Genomic DNA, 27,651 nt, shown 5'->3' with positions numbered 1-27,651 from the left:
ACACTTTTCAGGGTTAAATTCCATCTGCCATTTATCACCCCATTTGACCATTCTGTCTATATCTTCTGGTAGTCCAAGAGACTCAGTCTCACTGTTAACCACTCAATCACTCTGTGTGTCATCGGCAAACTCATTAATCCTATTAATACCACAAAGTCATCTGTGTTGTTTATGTAAATAGAACATAGAACAGTACAGCACAGAACAGGCCCTTCGGCCCACGATGTTGTGCCGACCTTCATCTGAAACCAAGATCAAGCTATCCCACTCCCTACCATCCTGTTGTGCTCCATGTGCCTATCCAATAACCGCTTAAATGTTCCTAAAGTGTCTGACTCCACTATCACTGCAGGCAGTCCATTCCACACCCCAACCACTCTCTGCGTGAAGAACCTACCTCTGATATCCTTCCTATATCTCCCACCATGAACCCTATAGTTATGCCCCCTTGTAATAGCTCCATCCACCCGAGGAAATAGTCTTTGAACGTTCACTCGATCTATCCCCTTCATCATTTTATAAACCTCTATTAAGTCTCCCCTCAATCTCCTCCGCTCCAGAGAGAACAGCCCCAGCTCCCTCAACCTTTCCTCATAAGACCGACACTCCAAACCAGGCAGCATCCTGGTAAATCTCCTCTGCACTCTCTCCAGCGCTTCCACATCCTTCTTATAGTGAGGTGACCAGAACTGCACGCAATATTCCAAATGCGGTCTCACCAAGGTCCTGTACAGTTGCAGCATAACCCCACGGCTCTTAAACTCCAACCCCCTGTTAATAAAAGCTAACACACTATATGCCTTCTTCACAGCTCTATCCACTTGAGTGGCAACCTTTAGAGATCTGTGGATATGGACCCCAAGATCTCTCTGTTCCTCCACAGTCTTCAGAACCCTACCTTTGACAATAAAATAATGAATAATAGTGGACACAGCACAGATCCCTGTGGTACGCCGCTGGACACTGGCTTCCAGTCACTAAAGCAGCCTTCTGTCATCACCCTCTGTCTCCTACAATGAGGCAATTTTGAATCCACTTTATCAAATTACCCTGTATCCCATATGAATTTACCTTCTTTACAAGTCTCCCAAGTGAGACCTTGTCAAAGGCTTTGTCACCTTCTTCAAACTGGAGCTTTATGTCTACCCCTGCATCCTGTGGCTCTGGAGAAAGCAGCAGCTGATGGATGTTTGTGTCCACTCTCTTGTCCCGCTCCCCGTCCTCTCTCCCCCGTCCTCCGCCCACCCCGTCCTCCGCCCCACCCCGTCCTCCCCCCAACCCGTCCTCCCCCCCGCCATCGTCCTCCCCCCCGCCACCCCCCCCTCCCCCCCGCCACCCCCCCTCCCGTCCCCCCCGTCCTCCCACCCCTGTCCTGCTCCCTCCTCTCCTCTCTCTCCTGTCCCGCTCCCAAGCTGCAGTGAAGGCTGACTGCTGGCGAGTGCGATCCAGCTGATTCAAGTCCAAGATAACAGAAATTACTTCCAAATGGTTGGGAATCATCTTGAAAGTGGCAAAAACAAACGCTCAGGAAAAGTCCTATCCGCAAACACCTTTCACATGGAGAGAGAAGCAGCAGTTTTTAAAGGCTTTCCTTGTTTCACAGAGCCATTCATCCCCACTGTACTTTCTGTACCCTGTGTACTCTGTGCACCCTCAGTACCCATTGTATCCTGTTTATCCTGTGCACCCTCGCTACCCTGTGCACCTTCTGTACCTTCTTTACCGTGTACTCACCTTCTTAAACTTGTGAGTTTCATACAGTTCAGGAAACTGGGTACTGGGTTACATTTTCATTTCACTACCTATTTACATATTCAGATCCTGTAGGGGCTATTCCCTATCCACCTCCAAACGACTACTGGTTATCGGTGGAAATTAAAATCATAGAATCCTACAATGCAGAAGGAGGCCATTCAGCCCATCGAGTCTGCACCAACCACAATCCCACCTAGGCCCCTATCCCCATACATTTACCCTAGCTAGTCCCCCTGACACTAAGGGGCAATTTAGCATGGCCAATTCACCTACCCATCTTTACTGTGGCAGGAAACCAGAGCACCCGGAGGAAACCCACGTAGACACAAGAGAACGTGCAAACTCCACGCAGACAGTGACCCAAGCCGGGAATCGAACCTGGGTCCCTGGCACTGTGAAGCAACAGTGCTAACCACTGTGCCACCATGCCACCCAATAGAGCCAGCTTTCAAACACACTTGTACCGACACCTTCACCCTCCCCGTTTGCAAATCAATATTCTTCCCAATATCCCCAGATCATCAATACAGCCGAATGCTTTACTAACCAGGAATATAATCACCTTGTTCCTATACAATACTGTATACAGCATATAATATATATATATATATATATATATATATATATATATATAAACAACTTGATCATGAAGCTGAGGATATAGAAAGTGTAAATAGGAAACTGAAGATACTATACATCACAGGAGGCCACTTGGCCCATCGCACTGATGCCAGTTCTTTCACAGAGCTATCTAACTAGCACCATTCCCACACCATTTTCCCCAAAGAGCTGCCAATTTCTCCCTTTCTACCTGCAGGTCAGTTATGTGGGAGATTCATGCTTCATCTGACAGTCTTGCCGCTTTACTCCCTCTCCAATGGTGATAGCAACCATCCACTGACACAGAACAAACTTCCAATTGATTCAAGGTTAGTTTAAATTCTCACCTTTTCCACTTTGCAATCTGTCTCCAAACACAGCCTGGCAAGCTGCTGAGCTCGACACAGCTCTCCTGCTCTGTACGCTGCCTCAATGTTCTCTAGGGCTGGGCAATGACCCGAGGTCAGACTGCCCAACCCTAACTGCTTGCTGTCCACAGCCTCAGGAGCCATCTCTGAAAAGAAAAGTATTGTTCCGATGCTCAAAATCAGGTCGTCCCTTACAGTTTATGGTTTCAAAAGTAAAAGTTAATTTATTAGTCACAAGTAGGCTTACATTAACACTGCAATGAAGTTACTGTGAAAATCACCTTGTCGCCATACTTTGGCGCCTGTTCGGGTACACAGAGAGAATTTAACACGGCCAATGCACCCAACCAGAACGTCATTCAGACGGTGGGAGGCACCCGGAGGAAACCCACGCAGACACAGGGAGAACATGCAAACTCTACACAGTGACCCAAACCAGGAATTGAACCCGGGTCTCTGGCGCTGTGAGGAAGCAGTGTTAACCGCTGTGCCACCCCAGATTCTAATGTAATGTAATGAATAATTTACTCCATTTCAGTGTTTAGGAGTATGACTGGCTGTGACACATTTGTATTTTTATCACTGCAGTTTAGGGTTTAAATCCAACCAGAAGAATGAGAGATAACTTTGTAACAGTCTCAGTGAACTGCTCCACAGCACGGAGCTTCCCTGTAAAGTGGCACTAAATTGGAATGGAGAAACCCTCACACGTCAAAGTTATGGAATCTGGGATCTCAGCTTCACTTAAAAGCAATGTCATTTTAGAAGAAAATGAACTATTGATCCATGTTAATACTGTTATTGGGTTATGTTCATAATGTACCTTTACCAATGATATCTCCCAAGAGTCTATCCTCTCATTTCTGATATGACCCACATCGATATCACAACATCAAACTTCACATGGACAACATCCAGTTCTCCCTCACCAGCATCTTCACAAACCCTACACTATCACAAATCTGGCACACTGATTTCCGGGATTGGATGAGCAGAAATTCCCTCCAACTAAATCACAGGAAGACTTTGCTCCTCACCACGATCTTAGTTCCCTCGCTACTGGCTCTATCCCTCTCCCTGGCAAATGTCTGAGGGTGATCCAGACTGCTTTCAACCCTGGTGTCCTACGTCTCTACAATCACCAAGCCTGCCTCTTTCTACCGCTGTAATAATGTCCAACTCCATCCCTGCTAGAGCTCTTTGAATTATTCATCACTTTGTTACCTCTAGACTGGATTGTCTCAATGGCTCCCTGGCTGGTTCACATCCTCTAATCTCTTTAAACTTGAGCCCATGTCCTAACCTGCACCAAATCCTGTTCATCTGCTGCATTCGCTGAATTTTATTGGCTCCCGGTCTGGTAATATCTTGACTTCACAATTCTCATCCTAATTTCCCTCTGTGGACTTCCTGCCTCTGCAACTCCTGCCACAACACAATCCCCCAATTTTGATCTCTTACTCATCCCCACTTTTCATTGCTCCATCACTGGCCGCTGTGGTTTCAGTGATGCACCTTGAGATAATTTTGTAAACAGACAACAGCTGCAAAGGAACCTTCAGATAGTGCTAACGTGGTGGATATGAGAGCTGATTCAGATTTTGAAGCTAACTAATGACCTGCTTCAGGATGTCTCCGCATTATTTATGTTCCGTTTATTGGCACCATTTCACAGACTGACCCTGTCACCTTTGTGATCAAAGACACAAATGCTGTCCTCGATCTCCGGGACAGCCAGGACACATCAACAGTCAGTGTATCCATGGTAATCTCCAGTAGATGCCGATGTTGAACTTTTGGCTGGAGTGCAGAAACAGGGAGAGTTCCCTAGTGCGCTGTACTGCTGAGTCCCAGCCCATAGGCTGGTCACATGTTCGGTCTTTGTCTACAGACTTCAAATAATTGGCAAAAGTCAGGAGCAAATGAGAGTTTTGTCTTGTGCAAGTGTGTCAAAGAACAAAGAACAAAACAGCACAGGAACAGGCCCTTCGGCCCTCCAAGCCCGCGCCGCTCCCTGGTCCAAACTAGACCATTCTTTTGTATCCCTCCATTCCCACTCCGTTCATGTGGCTATCTAGATAAGTCTTAAACGTTCCCAGTGTGTCCGCCTCCACCACCTTGCCCGGCAACGCGTTCCAGGCCCCCACCACCCTCTGTGTAAAATACGTCCTTCTGATATCGTGTTAAACCTCCCCCCCCTCACCTTGAACCTATGACCCCTCGTGAACTTCACCACCGATCTGGGAAAAAGCTTTCCACCGTTCACCCTATCTATGCCTTTCATAATTTTATACACCTCTATTAGGTCACCCCTCATCCTCCGTCTTTCCAGTGAGAACAACCCCAGTTTACCCAATCTCTCCTCATAACTAAGCCCTTCCATACCAGGCAACATCCTGGTAAACCTGTGTCCTTGCTGGCTGGGGGGCTGGGGGCAGTCTTTCAGAGCAGAAATAGATACACGCTTAGAGGGGGAATTGCATGAGGCTGGGGAAAGGACAAGTGGTGGGACTAATTGGGAGGGCTAGCACAGACATGATGGATCAAATGTGCTGTATGATTTGGGATATGATGAGGACTGTGTTGGGTAGGTTACAGGAGGCTGCTGATGAACTGTGCACTGAAATGCTTGGAGCACTGGCAGGTTTGCCAATTCGCTGGCATTCACTGGTGAAGGTGGAGTCCCAGCGCTGATGTGGCAGACACCATCACTGATCTCGGAGCTCAATCTTTCCACTGGAGCCTTGATGACAGCACTGTGTCAGGCCAACGCCGGACAGTGCTCAATGACTGATTTACAATGAATCTCACAGTGCCCTGGCACAGGGCCCCCAAGGACAGGAGGGTCCATAAATGCAGGCTAGTATTTACACTCAAAATAAAGTTTAATAAACCAAAAGCCAAGAGCAACATTGAAGTGGAAGGAGGTGAAAGCGAAACGCAGAACAAATGAAATTAAAATACAAGCACTGGGCTGCTCCATGCAGCTGGGAGCCCTCCCCCTCCCCCCACCCCCCGACAACAGGCACGCCTCACCCCCACCCCCCGACAACAGGCACGTCTCACCCCCACCCCCCCGACAACAGGCACGCCTCACCCTCACCCCCACCCCCCCGACAACAGGCACGCCTCACCCTCACCCCCCCGACAACAGGCACGCCTCACCCTCACCCCCCCCGACAACAGGCACGCCTCACCCTCACCCCCCCCGACAACAGGCACGCCTCACCCTCACCCCCCCCCCGACAACAGGCACGCCTCACCCTCACCCCCCCGACAACAGGCACACCTCACCCCCACCCCCCCGACAACAGGCACGCCTCACCCCCACCCCCCCGACAACAGGCACGCCTCACCCCCACCCCCCGACAACAGGCACGCCTCACCCCCACCCCCCCGACAACATGCAGGTCTCACCCCCACCCCCCCCGACAACAGGCACATCTCACCCCACCCCCCGACAACAGGCACGTCTCACTCCCACCCCCCACGCCGACTGTGGCCGGACCTGGATGTGAGCAGCTGCTGTCTGGGAAGAATACCTTACCGAGGACCATAGGAGCCGCCACTGTCCTGTATTTTCCACCTGTAGATTCTGGGTCTGGAACTGAATGTTCCCCATCCTTTCTCTGCAGCTGGACACAGGAACCTGAATCAAACTGTTTGAGCCAGGCAGGTATCGCAGTGCACATTACAGAAATGTATTATTGCCTGTGTAACAGGCAATTTTGTGGCCTCAACAGTGTTTTATACAATTCCAACATCATATCTCACTGTTATATTCTGTACCTCTGTCAGTGAAGGAGAGCATTCCAAAAGGCTTCTTCACAACCTTGTCTACTTGAACTGCTGCCTTTAGGGACCTGCGTATTTGTACCCCAAGCTCTCTCACTTTATCTACCCCTAATTAAGAAGGTTTTGCCCACAGCAGTGGGAGAATGTGTGGCCTGGCCCTTCCTCATATCTCATGGCCACAGAATCTAATCTCACCCTAGAATATGCAAAAAATAATGGTTCCTGCCTGGAATGTGCCTCATATCGCCCACCTCCTGCACTGGGCACTGGGCTGCCCATCCCCCACCCCGGACACCGGGCTGCCGATCCCCCACCCAGGGCTGCCCATCCCCCACCCCGGACACCGGGCTGCCCACCCCCTGCACTGGGCTGCCCATAGGCACTGGGCTGCCCATCCCCCACCCCGGACACCGGGCTGCCGATCCCCCACCCAGGGCTGCCCATCCCACACACCGGGCTGCCCATCCCCCACAACAGGCACCGAGCTGCCCATCCCCCACACTGGGCACCGGGCTGCCCATCCCCCACACTGGGCACCGGGCTGCCCATCTCCCAAACTGGGCACTGTGCTGCCCATCCCCCACACCGGGCACCAGGCTGTCCCTCAATACATCACCACTCCTTAGTCAGGCAGAAGCCTGAGCCCCTCGATCCTGCTGTGTGTTGAATTGGACTCTGACTGATCTGTACCTTACTCCATTATCCAAATGATTCCACATCCCTTAATTCCAATGTCTAACAGAAATCTCAAAATCATCGTTCTGAAATTTCCCATTGACCTCAAGGCTCAAGCGGATTTTTGGAGAGTTAGTTCCAGATTTTCACTACCTTTCACGCGAAGAGGTGTTTCCTGACATTGTTCCAGAACGTTCTCATTCTAATTTTAGAGTTATGCCCTCTTGTTCTCGATCCCCTCATCCCCTAACACAGAGGGTCTCCATCAAATCACCTTCAACATCTCAGCCAATGATCCTCTTCAGTCAGGAAGCGCAAGTGTCATTTGTACAACCCGTCTTCAAAACAACCATTTAACCATTTATCACCCTGCTGCCTTCAAGGGTATTGGGTATATCTTGGATTTGCATTTGGCATTGAGTGGATTCTTGTCACCGTCTGGAAACACGGGGTGCCAATCCTGGGGAGGAACCCTGCCTGGTGGGGGCAGCTGCTCGCTGTGCGAAGTTCACACACCCCCCCCCGCCGCCCAGACACCCTTCCCCTGGTACAGAGAAATCTACCCCATTTTGCTCTGAGGAAGAGGACATTCTGAAAATGATGCCCAAAATTGGCTTTATGTCATACAAAGGGCAAAACCTTAGACAAAGAATGTTCCAGAAGAGCAGAGAAGCAACTCACACTCTTGACTGTTATGTACAATTTTCCATCTGATGTGTACGAAATTCTTTGTGGCAGTTCCAGTGATTAGTTTCAGATTGGAGCCTCGGCTGGTAAAAAAAAGTGGTGAGTGGGACATGAAGAAGTGAATTCAGCAGGAATAGGAAGGTGAGGATTCACACTGTGTAGATAATAGAGAGACAGTTGGTGTGTCACTGCAAATCAAGATGAGGTGGACCTTACATGCAGTGAACGTTGTGCTTATACAGGTCAACTCATGTTCACTAATCCTGGGATTCAGTGCCAGTTCCTATATTTGTTGTTAACTCAAACACATCTCAGCTCCCTGTTTGCACCAGGCTGCCAAAACTCCAATACTGACACCACTGGTGAAGCCTTTCACTCTCCACTTCCCGTTCTGCTCCCCACGCACCCCCTCCAAAGCAACCCCCTCCCCCCCACCTCTCTGTAAAGGGCTGTTAAAATACATCCTGACTCTTCCAGACCATGACCCCAGCTTTGAGCCTGTACCCTGCCCCCATCAAGGGAAGGGGGTGGAGCTTTTGCCCCAGGTGCTGCAGTGGTTCTCCTCAGTGGGTGGGTTGGCGGGGGGCTCCTGGGGTGTGAGAAAAGAGTGCGCCAGAGGACAGTTTTATTGCCTGTTCCTTCCCTCACTGAATGAACAGCCCCTGCTACACCAACTCCACCAATAACACCGGGGGGAGTTCAAAGGGCCTCAAGAGAGCCTTGACCACAATGTTCGGCTTGTCTCAGGGATTCTCAGCTGCTGATTCAACTCCCAAAGTACAATTCTATCACTGTCCTGCCCTGGGATCCGAAGTGGGAATCTCTCCCGATACTGGAATTGTTAAAGTACACAGTTACTTTGCACCGTAACATACACGCCTTTCAGTTCCTGATTACAACTTCCCCTTTCAATCCTTCATGGTAAACCAGATAGTCACTGAATAAAAGCTCCCAAAAGAAAAAAACCCACAAGCCTCCAAGAGTCAGGACTTCGGTCCATCGGTCAAAGAGGATTTGAATTCTTCGTACTTTGGCCAAGAGGCCATTCTGAAGCTATTTTACTTCCTCTTTCAGTTCTAGCTTCTCCTTCCAATGTTTAGTCATATTTGAATTCTAAATTTTGAACTATAATCTGAGTTCTCTTTCATAATTTCACTCTGTTCTGATCAGGCAGTTTTTGAAAAATATTAGCTCAAATCTTCAGTTCTCCAGCCTGCGGACTCAGGATGTGTGTTGGGACCCCGTGTGGGTTCTGATAGGTGGACCTATGTGGGAATAGCCCTTGAAACTTCAGCTTCTAAACAGGCAATTCCCCTGCTCCCCGGGACACTCTACGAATGTGTCTAAGCTACAGTGAGATTTTTGGGGTCAGATAGAGAGAGGACATGTCCCCTTTTCCTCGTGCTCTGCCACTTTTCTTTCGGCTCACGTCCAACCCTCTTTGCTCCCTGTGATGCCTTGCCCTTATCTTGTGGCTCGTTGCCTTCTTGCCTCCTGGGCCTTTTTCTTCTTAAAAATTGAGACCTTGGACAATCACGGTACATATTTGGATTGTTATCTAGGAAATGTTCAACAGATTAAAATCTAGTCTAAGAACTGGATAACTACACAACTGCACCCAGCCCCCACCCCCCTCACTCACATTGGCCTCCAACACATCCTTTAACCTCGACTATGCCCCAAACCTCGGGCAATATCCCCTACCATCCGACTACCTCAAATGGCTGCCTCATCTAACTCAACTCACTGACCCACCAACCTCTTCACCCACCTGCCACCCTACCCCTGCCATTTCACCCACCCTACCCACTAACATACTGGTGCATTCTGGGAGAAGTCAGACCAGCAACATTTACCAAAAAGTGGGAAGCGAAAGATCACCTCCAGTGATAAACAGGAGTTAGAGCATCTGGTAGAGGCGGCTGAGGGACTTCACTGGTGCATTCTGGGAGAGGTTGGAGCAACAACATTTACCAAGAAGTGGGAAGCAGAAGATCTGGGTGTCAAGGAGCGGGAAGCCCGAAACACGACATTAGTGTTTCCCCCCCTCCCTCTTCCTCTAACCAAACAAAAAGGCCACTGTGAGAAGGTAAAAGTGAAGGTGAGAGTTTTATACATTTTTTCAAATAATTTCATTGGCGCTCGAAATGTCAGTCAGTGAGGTTAAGTGGTGCACTTGGGAGATGTGGGAGATCCGTGACGCTTCCAGCGTCTCGGACGACTATGTCTGCAGGAAGTGCACCCAATTGTAGCTCCTTACAGACCGTATGGATAGGTTGGAGCAGCAGTTGGATGCATTTAGGAGCATGAACGAGGTGGAAAGTGTCATAGATAAGAGCTTTAGAGACGTGGTCACACCGAAGGTGCAGGCAGATAGATGGGTGACCACCAGAAGGGGCAGGCAGTCAGTGCAGGAATCCCCTGTGGACATCCCTCTCTCTAACAAGTATACCATTTTGGATACTGTTGGGGGAGATAGGCTATCAGGGGATAACCCAAAGCAGTGATACCACAGCGGGCTCTGTTGTTAAGCAGGGAGGGACAAAGAGGACGAGAGCAATAGTTATAGGGGACTCTATAGTTAGGGGTACAGATAGGCGTTTCTGTGGTTGTGAAAGAGACTCCAGGATGGTATGTTGCCTCCCTGATGCCAGGGTTCAGGATGTCTCTGAACGGACAGAAAGCATTCTGAAGGGAGAGGGTGAACAGCCAGAGGTCGTGGTACATATTGGTACTAACGACATAGGCAGGAAGAGTGATGAGGTCCTGCAGCAGCAGTTTAGGGAGTTAGGTAGAAAGTTAAAAAGCCGGACTTCTAGGGTTGTAATCTCAGGATTACTCCCTGTGCCACGTGCCAGTGAGGCGAGGAATAGGCAGATAGTGCAGCTCAACACGTGGCTAAACAGCTGGTGTAGGAGGGAGGGTTTCAGATATCTGGACCATTGAGGTCTCTTCCGGGGCAGATGGAACCTGTACAAGAAGGACGGGTTGCATCTAAACTGGGGGGGCACAAATATTCTGGCCGGGAGGTTTGCGAGTGTCACAGGAGGATTTAAACTAGTTTGGCAGGAGGGGTGGGAACAAAAGCAAAGGTGAATTAACTGAAGGGGAACCAGAGAGTAGGGCCAGTAAGACTCAGTGAGACAGCAGGCAGGGTGGGGTTGCAAATCAGAGAGGGTCTGGTGGCCTGAAGTGTATTTGTTTCAATGTGAGAAGTGTAACAGGTAAGGCAGGTGAACTTAGAGCTTGGATTAGTACTAGGAACTATGATGTAGTTGCTATTACAGAGACTTGGCTAAGGGAGCTTAACATTCCAGGATATAGATGTTTCAGGCAGGAGGTGTTAAGGATTTAGAGGAGTATACAGGATGTAGGAAGGAGCTTAAGAAGGAAATTAGGAGAGCGAGAAGGGGTCATGAGAAGGCCTTGGCGGGTAAGATTAAGGAGAATCCCAAGGCTTTCTACAAATATGTCAAGAGTAAAAGGATGAGATGTGAAGGCATAGGACCCTTAAAAGGTGAAGGGGGAAAAGTTTGTGCGGAACCGTTAGAAATGGCGGAGCTGCTTAATGAATACTTTACCTCGGTATTCACGGTGGAAAGGGATCTGGGTGGTTGTACTGCTGGTTTGCGGTGGACAGAAAGGATCGAGCATGTGGACATAAAGAAAGAGGATGTGTTGGAACTATTGAATGGCATCAAGGTTGGTAAGTCGCCGGGACCGGATGGGATGTACCCCAGGTTACTGTGGGAGGCGAGGGAGGAGATTGCGGAGCCTTTGGCGATGATCTTTGCATCGTCGATGGAGACGGGAGAGGTTCCGGAGGATTGGAGGATTGCAGATGTGGTCCCTATATTCAAGAAAGGGAACAGGGACAGCCCGGGAAATTACCGACCGGTGAGTCTAACCTCAGTGGTTGGTAAGTTGATGGAGAGGATCCTGAGAGACAGGATTTATGATCATCTAGAGAAGTTTAGTATGATCAAAAGTAGTCAGCACGGCTTTGTCAAGGGCAGGTCGTGCCTTACGAGCCTGGTTGAGTTCTTTGAAAATGTGACCAAACACATTGACGAAGGAAGACCGGTGGATGTGGTCTATATGGACTTCAGCAAGGCGTTCGATAAGGTCCCCCATGCAAGACTTCTTGAGAAAGTGAGACGGCATGGGATCCAAGGGGCTGTTGCCTTGTGGATCCAGAACTGGCTTGCCTGCAGAAGGCAGAGAGTGGCTGTGGAGGGGTCTTTCTCTGCATGGAGGTCAGTGACCAGTGGAGTGCCCCAGGGATCTGTTCTGGGACCCTTGCTGTTTGTCATTTTCATAAATGACCTGGATGAGGAAGTGGAGGGATGGGTTGGTAAGTTTGCTGACGACACCAAGGTAGGTGGTGTTGTGGATAGTTTGGAGGGATGTCAGAAGTTGCAGCGAGACATAGATAGAACATAGAACATAGAACATTACAGCGCAGAACAGGCCCTTCGGCCCACGATGTTGCACCGACCAGTTAAAAAAAAAAAAACTGTGACCCTCCAACCTAAACCAATTTCTTTTCGTCCATGAACCTATCTACGGATCTCTTAAACGCCCCCAAACTAGGCGCATTTACTACTGATGCTGGCAGGGCATTCCAATCCCTCACCACCCTCTGGGTAAAGAACCTACCCCTGACATCGGTTCTATAACTACCCCCCCTCAATTTAAAGCCATGCCCCCTCGTGCTGGATTTCTCCATCAGAGGAAAAAGGCTATCACTATCCACCCTATCTAAACCTCTAATCATCTTATATGTTTCAATAAGATCCCCTCTTAGCCGCCGCCTTTCCAGCGAAAACAATCCCAAATCCCTCAGCCTCTCCTCATAGGATCTCCCCTCCATACCAGGCAACATCCTGGTAAACCTCCTCTGCACCCTCTCCAAAGCCTCCACATCCTTCCTGTAATTTGGGGACCAGAACTGCACACAGTACTCCAAGTGCGGCCGCACCAGAGTTGTGTACAGTTGCAACATAACGCTACGACTCCTAAATTCAATCCCCCTACCAATAAACGCCAAGACACCATATGCCTTCTTAACAACCTTATCTACTTGATTCCCAACTTTCAGGGATCTATGCACACATACACCTAGATCCCTCTGCTCCTCCACACTATTCAAAGTCCTCCCGTTAGCCCTATACTCAACACATCTGTTATTCCTACCAAAGTCAATTACCTCACACTTCTCCGCATTAAACTCCATCCGCCACCTCTCGGCCCAACTTTGCAACCTGTCTAAGTCTTCCTGCAGACTACGACACCCTTCCTCACTGTCTACCACACCACCGACTTTGGTGTCATCAGCAAATTTGCTAATCCACCCAACTATACCCTCATCCAGATCATTAATAAATATTACAAACAGCAGTGGCCCCAAAACAGATCCCTGAGGTACACCACTTGTAACCGCACTCCATGATGAATATTTACTATCAACCACCACCCTCTGTTTCCTATCCGCTAGCCAATTCCTGATCCAATTTCCTAGATCACCCCCAATCCCATACATCTGCATTTTCTGCAGAAGCCTACCATGGTGAACCTTATCAAACGCCTTACTAAAATCCATATATACCACGTCCACTGCCTTGCCCCCATCCACCTCCTTGGTCACTTTCTCAAAAAACTCAATAAGGTTAGTAAGGCACGACCTACCTGCCACAAAACCATGCTGACTATCACCTATCAATTCATTACTCTCCAAATAACTATAAATCCTATCCCTTATAATTTTTTCCAACATCTTGCCGACAACAGAAGTGAGACTCACCGGTCTATAATTCCCGGGGAAGTCTCTGTTCCCCTTCTTAAACAATGGGACAACATTCGCTAACCTCCAATCTTCTGGTACTATACCAGAGGCCAACGACGACCTGAAGATCAGAGCCAGAGGCTCTGCAATCACTTCTCTTGCCTCCCAGAGAATCCTTGGATAAATCCCATCCGGACCAGGGGATTTATCTATTTTCAGACCCTCCAGAATATCCTGCACATCCTCCTTATCAACTGTAATACTGTCTATTCTACTCCCTTGCAACCCAGTGTCCTCCTCAGCTATATTCATGTCCCCTTGCGTGAACACCGAAGAGAAATATTGGTTCAATGCTTCACCAATCTCCTCCGGTTCCACACATAACTTCCCTCTGCCATCTATAACTGGCCCTAAACTTGCCCTAACCAACCTTCTGTTCTTGACATACCTATAGAACGCCTTAGGATTCTCTTTAACCCTATCCGCCAAAGTCTTCTCATGTCCCCTTTTAGCCCTTCTAAGCTCGCTCTTCAACTCCCTCTTAGCCAATCTAAAGCTTTCTAGTGCACTACCCGAGTGCTCACGTCTCATCCGAACATAAGCCTCCTTTTTCTTTTTAACCAACAAAGAAACTTTTTTGGTGCACCACGGTTCCCTAGCCCTACCAATTCCTCCTTGCCTGACAGGGACATACCTATCACAGACTCGCAGTAGCTGCTCCTTGAAAAAACTCCACATGTCGGACGTTCCCAGTCCCTGTAATCTCCTAGTCCAACCTATGTTTCCTAATTCTCTCCTAATAGCCTCATAATTACCCTTCCCCCAGCTAAAACCACTGGCCCGAGGTTCATGCCTATCCCTTTCCATCACTAAGGTGAACGTAACCGAATTGTGGTCACTATCACCAAAATGCACACCAACTTCCAAGTCTAGCACCTGGTCTGGCTCATTTCCCAGCACCAGATCCAATATAGCCTCACCTCTAGTTGGCCTGTCTACATACTGAGTCAAAAAACCTTCCTGCACGCTTTGAACAAAAACTGACCCCTCTAACGAGCTAGAGCTATAACAATTCCAGTCAATATTAGTCAAGTTAAAATCCCCCATAACAATTGCCCTATTACTTTCACTCCTAAGCAGGATTGACTCCGCAATCCTTTCCTCAACCTCTCTAGAACTTTTAGGAGGTCTATAAAAGACTCCCAACAGGGTGACCTCTCCTCTCCTATTTCTAATCTCCGCCCATACTACCTCAACAGATAAGTCCTCATCAAACCTCCTCTCTGACACTGTGATACAATCTCTGACCAATAATGCTACCCCTCCCCCTCTTCTACCTCCTTCCCTACTTCGACTAAAACATTTGAACCCCGGGACCTGCAGCATCCATTCCTGCCCCTGCTCTATTCATGTCTCTGAAATAGCCACAACATCGAAGTCCCAGGTACTGATCCACGCTGCAAGTTCACCCACTTTATTGCGAATACTCCTGGCATTGAAGTATACACATTTCAAACCCTGCTCCACCCCACCTCTGCAATGCCGTGCATTGCAGTCCCCATCCATGCATCCCTCACTTTCAGCCCCACTACTCAGGATCCCTCCCCCCCCCCGAATCAGTTTAAACCTCCCTGCATGGCCTTAGCAAATTTACCCCCCAGGATATTGGTCCCCTTCTGATTAAGGTGTAGACCATCCTTCTCATAGAGGTCACACCTTCCCCAGTACGAGCTCCAATTGCTTAAGTACCTGAACCCCTCCCTCCTGCACCATCCCCTCAGCCATGAATTCAAACCTTCCCTCTCCCTATTCCTCTCTAAACTATCCCGTGGTACAGGCAAGAGTCCAGAGATAACCACTCTGTCAGTCTTGGCCTTTAGTTTCCACCCCAACTCCATAAATCCCTGCCTAATATCCCCTTCCCCTATCCTCCCTATGTCGTGTGTCCCCACATGTACAATAACTTGTGGTTTATCTCCCTCCCCCCTAAGAGTCCTGAATACCCTGTCAGACACATCCCGGACCCCAGCCCCTGGTAGGCAACACACCAACCCTGAGTCCCTACCTTTAGTTCCGACCCTCCTATCTGTCCCCTTAATTGTGGAGTCCCCAATCACAAGGCCCAGTCTTTTACAGCCCCTAACCACCTGAGCTTTCTCACTCGGCTCACCCCCAGAGATCTGCTCTCTATGCTCAGTTGATTCCTCCTCAACTGTAGCCTCCAGCACCGAAAACCTATTATGGAGGGGAACCGCCCCAGGGGATTGTCTTCCCGATTGCTTCTTACCCCTCCTCCTGGCATTGACCCAAGCCTCATTTCTAGGAGTTACTATTTCTCTATAACTCCTATCAACTTCCACCTCCGCCTCCCGAATTATGCGGAGTTCCTCTACCTCCCCCTCCAGCTCCTTTACACGCTCCTCCAGAAGCTGCAATCTAATGCACTTCTTACAACTAAAATCTCCTGAAACACTACTGGATTTCCTCACCACATACATCCCACAGGAGATGCAGCATACTGCCTGAACTGCCATCCCTGAAGCCATTACCAGCAAGAAAAAAAGAAAACAAAAAACTTCCCCACACTTCCCCAACTGTCACTCTCCACTGCAGCCCGAGCAACACTCCCTCACTGAGACACCAACTGTCACACTCTACTGATAGAATGCAAGACTGGGCGGAGAAGTGGCAGATGGACTTCAACCCGGATAAGTGTGTGGTGATCCATTTTGGCAGATCCAATGGGATGAAGCAGCAGTATAATATGAAGGGTACCATTCTTAGCAGTGTAGAGGATCAGAAGGACCTTGGGGTCCGGGTCCATAGGACTCTTAAATCGGCCTCGCAGGTGGAGGATGCGGTCAAGAAGGCGTACGGCGTACTGGCCTTCATTAATCGAGGGATTGAGTTTAGGAGTTGGGAGATAATGCTGCAGCTTTATAGGACCCTGGTTAGACCCCACTTGGAGTACTGCGCGCAGTTCTGGTCACCTCATTACAGGAAAGATGTTGAAGCCATTGAAAGGGTGCAGAGGAGATTTACAAGGATGTTGCCTGGATTGGGGGGCATGCCTTATGAGGATAGGTTGAGGGAGCTTGGTCTCTTCTCCCTGGAGAGACGAAGGATGAGAGGTGACCTGATAGAGGTTTACAAGATGTTGAGAGGTCTGGATAGGGTAGACTCTCAGAGGCTATTTCCAAGGGCTGAAATGGTTGCTACGAGAGGACACAGGTTTAAGGTGCTGGGGGGTAGGTACAGAGGAGATGTCAGGGGTAAGTTTTTCACTCAGAGGGTGGTGGGTGAGTGGAATCGGCTGACGTCGGTGGTGGTGGAGGCAAACTCGTTGGGGTCTTTTAAGAGACTTCTGGATGAGTACATGGGATTTAATGGGATTGAGGGCTATAGATAGGCCTAGAGGTGGGGATGTGATCGGCGCAACTTGTGGGCCGAAGGGCCTGTTTGTGCTGTGGCTTTCTATGTTCTATGTTCTATGAGAGAGGGGGATGTAAAAGTGGTGGGGGAGTTGCACTACTGGTTAAAGAGAATATCACAGCTGTACTCCGGGAGGACGCCTCGGAGGGCTCATACAGTGAGGTAATATGGGTAGAGTTCAGGAATAGGAAGGGTGTAGTCACAATTTTGGGGGTTTACTATAGGCCACCCAACTGCCAGCGGGAGATAGAGGAACAGATATGTAGGCAGATTTTAGCAAGGTGTAAAAGTAACAGGATTGTTGTGGTGGGAGATTTTAATTTCCCCTATATTGGCTTAGTGCGAGGGGCGTGGATGGAACAGAGTTTGTAAGGAGCATCCAGGAGGGCTTCTTGAAACAGTATGTAGATAGTCCAACTAGGGAAGGGGCCATACTGGAGCTGGTATTGGGGAATGAGCCGGGCCAGGTGGTCGATGTTTCAGTAGGGGAGCAGTTTGGGAACAGTGACCACAATTCAGTAAGCTTTAAGGTACTGATGGATAAAGATAAGTGTAGTCCTCAAGTTAAGGTGCTAAATTGGGGGAAAGCTAATTACAACAATATTAGGCAGGAACTGAAGAATGTAGATTGGGGGCAGATGTTTGAGGGCAAATCAACATCTGGCATGTGGGAGGCTTTCAAGTGTAAGTTGATAGGGAATTAGGACCAGCACATTCCTGTAAGGATGAAGGATAAGTATGGCAAGTTTTGGGAACCGTGGATAACGAGAGATATTGTAAGCCTAGTCAAAGAGAAAAAGGAAGCATTTGTCAAAGCCAGGAGGTTGGGAAGATACGAAGCAAGTGTGGAATACAAGGAAAGTAGAAAGAAACTTAAGCAAGGAGTAAGGAGGGCTAAAAGGGGCATGAAAAAGCATTGGCCAGCAGGATTAAAGAAAATCCCAAGGCTTTTTATACATATGTAAAGAGCAAGAGGGTAGCCAGGGAGAGGGTTGGTCCACTCAAGGACAAGGGAGGGAATCTATGCGTGGAGCCAGAGGAAATGGGCGAGGTGTTAAATGAGTACTTTGCGTCAGTATTCACCAAAGAGAAGGTGGATGATAAGTCTGGGGAAGGATGTGTAGATAGTTTGAGTCATGTTGTGATCAAAAAGGAGGTATTGGGTTCTTGAGAAACATTAAGGTAGACATGCCCCAGGGCCTGATGGGATATACCCCATACCCCATGAGAGGGGCAAGAGAGGAAATTGCTGGGGCCTTGAGAGAAATCTTTGTATTCTCACTGGCTACAGGGGAGGTCCCAGAGGATTGGAGAATAGCCAATGTTGTTCCTTTGTTTAAGAAGGGTAGCAAGAATAATCCAGGTAATTACAGGTCGGTGAGCCTTACGTCAGTGGTAGGGAAATTATTGGAGAGGATTCTTCGAGACAGGATTTATTCCCACTTGGAAATAAGTGGAGGTATTAGTGAGAGGCAACATGGTTTTGTGAAGGGGAGGTCATGTCTCATGAACTTGATCGAGTTTTTCGAGGAAGTGACGAAGATGATTGATGAGGGTAGGGCAGTGGATGTTGTCTACATGGACTTCAGTAAGGCCTTTGACAAGGTCCCTCATGGCAGACTGGTGCAGAAGGTGAAGTCGCATGGGATCAGAGGTGAGCTGGCAAGGTGGATACAAAACTGGCTCGGTCAAAGAAGACAGAGGGTAGCAGTGGAAGGGTGTGTTTCTGAATGGAGGGCTGTGACAAGTGGCGTTCCTCAGGGATCAGTGCTGGGACCTTTGCTGATGTATATATATATATAAATAAATGATTTGGAGGGAAATGTAACTGGTTTGATTAGTAAGTTTGCGGACGACACAAAGGTTGGTGGATTTATGGATAGCGATGAGGACCATCAGAGGATACAGCAGGATATAGATCGGTTGGAGACTTGGGCGGAGAAATGGCAGGTGGAGTTTAATCCAGACAAATATGAGGTAATGCATTTTGGAAGGTCTAATACAGATAGGAAATATACAGTAAATGGTAGAATCCTTAGGAGTATTGATAGGCAAAGGGATCTGGGTGTACAGGTACACAGGTCACTGAAAGTGGCAATGCAGGTGGAGAAGGTAGTCAAGAAGGCATACGGCATGCTTGCCTCCATCGGCCGAGGCATTGAGTTTAAAAATTGGCAAATCATGTTGACGCTTTATAGAACCTTAGTTAGGTCGCACTTGGAATATAGTGTTCAATTCTGGTCGCCACACTACCAGAAGGATGTGGAGGCTTTGGAGAGGGTACAGAAAAGATTTACCAGGATGTTGCCTGGTATGGAGGGCATTAGCTATGAGGAGAGGTTGGAGAAACTTGGTTTGTTCTCACTGGAACGACGGAGGTTGAGGGGAGACCTGATAGAAGTCTACAAGATTATGAGGGGCATGGACAGAGTGGATACTCAGAAGCTTTTTCCCTGGGTGGAAGAGTCAATTATGAGGGGCAAGGTTTAAATGAGATGTACGAGGCAGAATTTGTACACAAAGTAGTGGGTGCCTGGAACCCGTTGCCGAGGGAGGTAGTGGAAGCAGATATGGTAGTGACTTTTAAGGGGCATCTTGACAAATACATGAATAGAATGGGAATAGAGGGATATGGTCCCCGGAGGGGTAGGGGGTTTTAGTTAAGTCGGGCAGCATGGTCGGTGCAGGCTTGGAGGGCCGAAGGGCCTGTTCCTGTGCTGTAATTTTCTTTGTTCTTTGTGTTTGTGTCTGTGGAAATGTTTCACTTTGCCCCATGCCTCACTGACGTAACTGGCACTGAAAAACGTGAGTTTGATGCTTGAGCAAGAATTGGGATAATGAAAGGAATAAATAAGGAGAAACTGCAGGAGGGTTAGCAACCAGGAATCAGAGATTTAAAGTAATTGCCAAAAGAATCAGAGGGGGAGCTGAAGATAAACTTTCACAAGTAGTTATGGACTGGATGGTGCCAGCTGATAGGACAATAGATACAGATAAAATCTTACCTTTCTAAGGGAATTGGATCAATAATGTTGAAGGGCTGTGGGGAAAGAGGAGATTGGGAATGAATGGATAGCTCTTTCAAAGAGCTAGTACTGGTATGTTGGGCTGAATGGTCTCTATATTCCTCCTTTTTAATTTACAGCATCTGGTTCTACAGGGATGTGTTAACTGAGCCGTGATGTTTTAAAAGGAATATTTCAATTGAGCTGCAGAGTGTAATGTGTGATTCTGCTGACTGCACTGTATGTGGATGTTTGAGGCTTGTATTGTGTAAGCTCCCACTCCAACTGCCTGAGGGACAGTTTGCCATGTTCAAGCTTGAGCACACACTCAGGTACACCGTACAGTGCTGGAGCTCACACTGGGCAAAGTGGAGCTCCCTTCAGATAGACGGAGTCTGACACATCGAACGGGGCAATCAGTGTCCAGGGGGAGGATCTGATTACTGAAGCACAGAACAGCGGCAGGATTTCCTCCTCCTTGTGAGACAGTGGCAAGGTCAACATTTATTGTCCATTCTTAGTTGGTCTGAGGGTTTTTGATTTAATTTGATTTGTCACATGCATTAATATACAGTGAAAAGTATTGTTTCTTGCGTGCTGTACAGATAAAGCATACCATTCATAGAGAAGGAAAGGAGAGAGTGCAGAATGTAGTGTTACAGTCATAGCTAGGGTGTAGAGAAAGTGCAAGGTAAGTCCATTCAACGTCTGACAGCAGCAGGAAAGAAGCTGTTCTTGAGTCGGTTGGTACGTGACCTCAGACTTTTGTATCTTTTTCCCGATGGTAGAAGTGAGAATGTCCGGGGTGTGTGGGGTCCTTAATTACGCTGGCTGCTTGGAACTGTAGACAGTCAATGGATGGGAGCCAAAAGAGAAAATGCTGGAAAATCTCAGCAAGTCTGGCAGCATCTGTAAGGAGAGAAAAGAGCTGATGTTTCGAGTCCAGACGACCTTTTGTCAAAGCGGATGGGAGGCTGGTTTGCGTGATGGATTGGGCTACATTCACGACCTTTTGTAGTTCCTTGCGGTTTTGGGCAGAGCAGGAGCCCCATACCAAGCTGTGATACAACCAGGAAGAATGCTTTCTATGGTGCATCTGTAAAAGTTGGTGAGAGTGGAAGCTGACATGCCAAATTTCCTTAGTCTTCTGAGAAAGTAGAGGCGTTGGTGGGCTTTCTTAACTATAGTGTCGGCATGGGGGGACCAGGACAGGTTGTTGGTGATCTGGACACCTAAAAACTTGAAGCTCTTGTCTCTTTCTACTTCGTCCTATTGATGAAGACAGGGCCATGTTCTCCTTTACGCTTCCTGAAGTCGATATTGGGTGCTTTACTTGAACTGCTGCCGTCTTTGTGATCATGGTAACATTTCTCATATGGTTCTGTTTTCGAGCATTTGACTTAGAAACACAGAAACCAAGAAAATGTAACATTCAGCCCATCGAGCTGTTCCTCTAACTCAATGCAATACTCCCGCGCTCACCCCATGCCACTTGACATCTTTAGATTTTAGAAATCTATTTCCTTCTTAAATACATTCAGTGCTTTGGCCTCCACACCCTTCTGTGTTAGAGAATTCCACAGGTTCAGCACCCTCTGAGTGAAGAAAGTTCTCCTCATTTCAGTCCTTAATAGTACACTGCACCCTGAGACTGTGACCCCTTGTTCCAGAACCCCCACCCAGGGCGAACAGCATTCTGCATCTAGTCTGTCCAACCCTGACTGAATTTTATACATTTCAATAAGATCCTCTCTCATTCTCTTAAACTGCAATGAAGACAGGCCCAATCAACCCAATCTCTCCTCATACAAATATCCTGCCATCCCAGGAATCAGTCTGGTGAACCTTCGCTACACTCTCTCCTTTCTTAGATAGGGAGACCAAAACAGGACACAATATTCCAGGTGTGCTCTCACCAAGGCCCTGTAGTAAGGGCTGCAGTAAGACACTGTCACTCCTGTACTCAACTCCTCTTGCAATGAAGTTCAACAAAACAATTTGTCACTTACAACTGGGTGTTTTGCTAGGGAATGTCAGAGTATTAAGAGTCAATGATGCAATGTGGAAGTGGAGTTAAAGTTCAGATTAAGTAGGGGAGACAAGTTGCTTTTGCCCAAGAGCACTAGTGAAACAGCTGCGTCGATGCTGTGTCCAGTACCAGTGAACCTGGTGGCAGAGTTCTTCTTCTGCAATAACCCAAGAGTTCTAAAACCTGTGAAACATCATCACTAAAAGGGAGTGGCTGCTCCTCATCACGGTGCTGCTTATTTCAGTTTGCTGTGTACAAGTTAGCAGCTGTCCTTCCTGCATTACAACAACAACTACTCTTCAGAAGTACATCTTTGGCTGTAAAGTGCTTTCGGACATCCTGGTGCTATATAAATGCAAGTCTTTCTTTACTTTCAAATGTAAGATTGAAACCAATTCTCCCACCTGTTTGGGTTCTCACAGCCTGTAAGATTCAAGTCCTACTGAATAATCCAGGCAGACAGAGGGCTGGAGAACTTTACAATATGGGTCGGTCTTGTTTAGAAGGTGAAGGGAGCAGTAGACAGATGAGAATTATCCACTGGTTGAAGGATATTGAGGTAATATTAGAGTGCAGATTCACTTGGATGTTAATCAGGAAATACAAATATGGAGAAAGACTCAGAAATCTAGAGTTATTTTCAGCGGATATGAATTATCGGATGAGTTAATACAATTGTTCGGAACTAGAGAGGAATAGAATAGGAACAGATTGCTTCCTGTGATCAAGGGAGACAATGAAGGAACACAAATATAAAATTAAATGGATGAGACCAGAAAAAACAATTTTATAAAAAGTCACCGAAACGGACACCATGGCTGGAATTCTCTGATCTCTCACATCCCACTACTGCCGCCACTGAGAATGGAGAATTTGGTGCTCAGCCAAATCTCCATTCACGGCAGCGGATAACCCTAGCTGCGGGTGAGGTCGGAGAATTTTAGTCCATGACAATAGGGAAGGGAGAAGAGAGCGGGAACATGGGATGTGCTGTTCATGTCAATATTAAACACCAATATCGACTCTGACAAAAAGTCACCCTGATTCCAAACGTTGGCTCTATTCTCTCTCCACAGATGCTGTCAGACCTGCTGAGATTTTCCAGCATTTTCTGTTTTTGTTTCAGATTCCAGCATCTGCAGTAATTAGCTTTTACCAACACAGGCTGGTTGGGCATATTCCTGTGTAGGAATTCCATGGAAATTTGTGGATTCCATACTTGGTTTATTGTAGGAGCTGTTCTCACCCGAATAACTTTTCTCAGATATTTCAAGGTTGTGGGATTGGGTTAACTGGGTAATCTGTGGACTAACACCATAAAAACCACATCTAGTGACACGCAGATAACATTATCTGATCACAGAGTCAGAAGAGGCACAACAGAAAACTGTAAATAAAGAGCAAAGAGTGAGGAATGTGGATTAAGAATGGATCGAAGAAAAGCAAGACAATGCAGAGGCAGAAGCAGAGAAGAAACTCTAGACGTGAATACTGAAGTAAAAGGGCAAGTCCTGGAACAAGTGAAAGCGTTCACATCCCCTTGGGCAGACCCTGGGAAACGTCATTGAGATAATCGAGATAGATAGGACCAGCTTTGGCTGAACGAAGGATACGTTAACATTAAAGAGACTGAAGCTGAATCTTAAGAAAGCAATGCTGAGGTGTCACATTTCTACATATTTGCCTCAGAGACATGGACCAAGAGTCTATGATCAGCATTTGAGATGTGGCATTTAGGAGGATGTTCCACATTTCTTTCACAGATAGGAAAACCAATTGGGGAAGTGCTGGAAATACCTGAAGAGGAAATGAGTACATTACACCAAAGAGAGAATATTTCAGTCATATCATTGGAGCAAGTGGTCATTATGCAGGAGATGATTGACAGAAAATGTAGGAGAGGAATGAGGGGGAAAATGGATGCAGAATACTGGACTGGAAGCAGCTGATCTGTGCAGAATGTACAAGGACAGAATGGACAGACAGAGGTGGAGATCCAGGACCCTCTACCTTCAGGGAAGAAGATAACATCAAATGAATGAACAATCTACAAAAATGACTGCAAAAGCTGCCACTTGTCAGAAAATGCAACTGGTAGAAAGGAACTTGCCACCTCTACTTGCTCCAATCTATACCTGACTCCAGTCGTGTGCCATACCCTCCCATCCCAAATCAGTAACGTTCAGTGAACTGAAGTGGTGTCAGATTCAACTCAATGGCACACCACTACCCACTTCCAACCACGATAAAAATCTATACTTAACTCCTACTCTCATTCCATTTCATCCGATTCCCACTCGTCCCTTCATTTCATAACCTATGGCCTTGTCAAAGATTTTTCAAGAAGTCCATGTACACAGCATCCACAGCATTTCCAAACTCTGCCAGGGAGCTCTCAGACTCGTCAAGCACAATCTCCTTTTTTGGGACCTGAGTCAATTACTTCTAATTATTTCATCTTCATTGAGATAATTTAATCTGGTCTTCAATTAACGATTTGAAACTTCCCCCCCCCATAGATGTTAAATGAAGCCGAGTCTGTTTACCTCTCTTTTCCGAGAATAGATGTTACACTAACGAATGTTCAGTCCTCGTGCAAACGCACATTCAATACACCCCAAAATATCGTTTCAGGGCCTTCACTTATTTCTAGTTTTCATGGATGTGGGCATATTGACAAGCTCAGCATTTATTGCCCAGCCTGAATTGTCTTTGGGAAGGTGGTGGTGAGCTATCTCCTTGAACTGCTGCCATCCATTTAGGTAAACTTACACCAACAGAACTGAGAAGGATTTTCAAGTTTTGAACAAGTGACAGTGTAGATGCAAGATAGGACGGTATTGACTTGGAGAGGGAACGTGTAGATGGCAGTGTTCCCACCTGCTGCTCTTGTCCATCTAGCTGATAGAGGTTGCGGGTTTAGACGATGCTGTCAAAGGAGCCTGGGCAGTTGCTGCAGGACATCTTGTATCGAGTACAGCATGCTGCCACTGTGCATCAGTGGTGGAGGGAGTGCCAATCAAACAGTTTGCTTTGTGCTGCATCATTTTGGCCTTCTTGAATGTTGCTCGAACAGTACTGACCCAGCAGACAAGCAGAAAGCACTCCATCACACTCCTGACTTATAGCTGCTAGCACTTGTACATCAAGCACAGGCGCTGGGTTAATAATTGCAGATGTCCCAGTCTCTGATCTGTTCTTAGAGCCACAATATTGACACGACTGGTCCAGTTAAGCTTGTGGTCAATTACAGCCCTCAAGATATGCACGGGAATTCAGCAGCATTGAACAGAGGGTGGCACAATGGTTAGCACTGTTGCCTCAGTGTCATGGACCCGGGTTCAATTCCAGCCTTGTGTCACTGTCTGTGTGGAGTTTGCACATTCTCCCCGTGTCTGCGTGGGTTTCCTCCGGGTGCTCCGGTTTCCTCCCACACTCCAAAGATGTGCGGGTTAGGTGGATTGACCATGAATAACGTTTGCAGTTAAGGGGATAGGGCAGGGGAGTGGGCCGAGGTAGAATGCTCTGAGTATCTGTGCAGACTAGAGGGGCTGAATGGCCTCCTGCACTGTTGGGATTCTATGGATTACTAGAGTGACAACACTTCAAAAGTTCCTAATTGGCTAGAGAGTGCTTTGAAATGATCCATGATGATGTTTTTTTTCTTATTGGAGATGGTCATTGCCTAGCACTTGGGTGGTGCAAATGTCACTTACCAGCCCAAGCCTGACTGCTGTCCAGGCAGTCGGACAGGGCCTATTTCAGTATCTGAGGAGTCATGAATGATGCTGAACATTGTAGAATAATCAGTGAACATCCCCAATTCTAATGATGGAAGGTAGGTTATCGATGAAGCAGCTGAAGATGGTTGGGCCTAGGACGCTACCCTGAGCAACTCCTGTAGTGTTGTCCTGGAGCTGAGATGATTGACTTCTAACCACCATGACCATCCTCCTTTGTGCCAGGTATGACTCCAAACAGTGGAGGGTTGTCCCCCTGATTCCCACTGACTCCAGTTTTTCTTGATGTTACACCTGGTCAAATGCTGCCTTGATGTCAAAGGCAGTCACTCTCTCACCTTGTCTCTGGAATTCAGCTCTTTGGTCTATGATTGGACCAAGGCTGGAATGAGGTCAGGAGCCATGTGGCCCTGGTGGTACCCATATCTCTTCAGCCATTTCCCACAGATTCTTTGGACATAACGTTGTCTTCCACTAGCTTAACTAACAAAAATAATACTTTCCATTATCTAATCATTTCTGTTGAAACACTTTCTGATAATCTGTTATTGTTTCCCTGGCAACATTTCGAATAGTGAGTGCTGATGCCACTGTTGCAGTATCTCACAGAAAGGATCAGACCCAATCAAACAAACCAAACTTCAACGGGACCGGGGCCAGGAAATTTCACAGCTGCAGAAACTTTGGAATTTTCAATGCCAGCTTTTTGGGCCGGGAATTTCCAGCACTGCCTCTGCTGGGATTTTCCGATGCTGCCGCACGTCAATGCATTTTTGGCTGGCTCTCCAAATTTTCCATTCCCGTCCACCGTGGAATGGGAAAGTCCCAGCCAAGGAAACTGACTGGAACCCTGGGTGAATGAAGGACTAAGGCGTGCTGGGAATTTTGACAAAAATCAGAACCTGTCCAGTAAATAGTTTGCAAAGCTACAGGTAAGGAAGCCTCGAGACCGTGGGAAACTGGGAACACTAAGTGCAAATCATGGGAGAGAAAGAATGGAAAACCTGTTTTTGTCGACAAGAATTGTAATAAGAGCAAAAAAGTAGGGGGAGCAGTGAGTAGTGTCCCTGCCTCTGTGCCAGAAGCTCTGGGTTCAAGTCCCACCCCAAGAATCGATGGCCATGGAAGGTGTGTTCGTAACAGAGCCAAACAGTTTGAAGATCAACCTGTAAATCCTTCCAATGGTTAAGTGGTAAGAGCAAGTCTCCCGGTCACCCAGAACCACATGGCAGCTGCAGCACAATAGCTAATGTTAAAATAATCCTTGTACAGGTTCTTGCCATGAGATGTACTGTGTGGTGAAAATCCTCCTTACTTTGACGGACTGCCAGAGAGAGAGAATAGGAGCAGCCATTTTAGTGCGAGAGAAAGTCAGGCCAGCAGAAAGCCATGAGGGATGTTGGGGAACTCTAAACATCTGAGTCATCTGAATCAGCCATTCTGAGCATTGAGTTGTGCTGTTGAATTTAAAGTGTCTGGATGTATCTGTAAAACTTGTTGCACTGTCATGGTCTTAAAGTTTTCTAACTAATTGTTTTAAGTCTTGTTTGATTTCACTTATTATCCTAAATAGATGACATTCAAGGAAATACGGGGAACAGCAACAGTAAATCATTGGTCAATCGATCTGTCTGTTGTTGAAGGGGAGGAGATTCCATAAAAACACAAAAGGGTCTCCACTTCCAAAACCCCGACCTAGCCTCAGAATGGTCTCTCTCCTTCCCCCCTACCCTCAAAGTCCCATATCCATCACTCTTCAACTCGGCCTTCGATGGCCAAT

The 27,651-nt window shown here is 47.5% G+C and overlaps 1 protein-coding gene across 1 annotated transcript in view; it reads right to left on the bottom strand.

Moving 5' to 3' along the window:
* lrrk1 (leucine-rich repeat kinase 1) overlaps positions 1 to 27,651 on the bottom strand; it is a 207,451-nt gene that overhangs the window by 146,024 nt on the left and 33,776 nt on the right. Inside the window, exon 3 of the mRNA XM_078241595.1 lies at positions 2,703 to 2,869. Within this exon, the coding sequence (XP_078097721.1) occupies positions 2,703 to 2,869 (167 nt within the window). The remainder of the gene's footprint in view (positions 1 to 2,702; positions 2,870 to 27,651) is intronic.

Source organism: Mustelus asterias, chromosome 24, assembly GCF_964213995.1.
Source record: "Mustelus asterias chromosome 24, sMusAst1.hap1.1, whole genome shotgun sequence".
Taxonomy (NCBI): domain Eukaryota; kingdom Metazoa; phylum Chordata; class Chondrichthyes; order Carcharhiniformes; family Triakidae; genus Mustelus; species Mustelus asterias.
The sequence above is the reverse complement of the archived record's forward strand: the minus strand, read 5'-3'. Positions and strand labels throughout refer to the sequence as shown.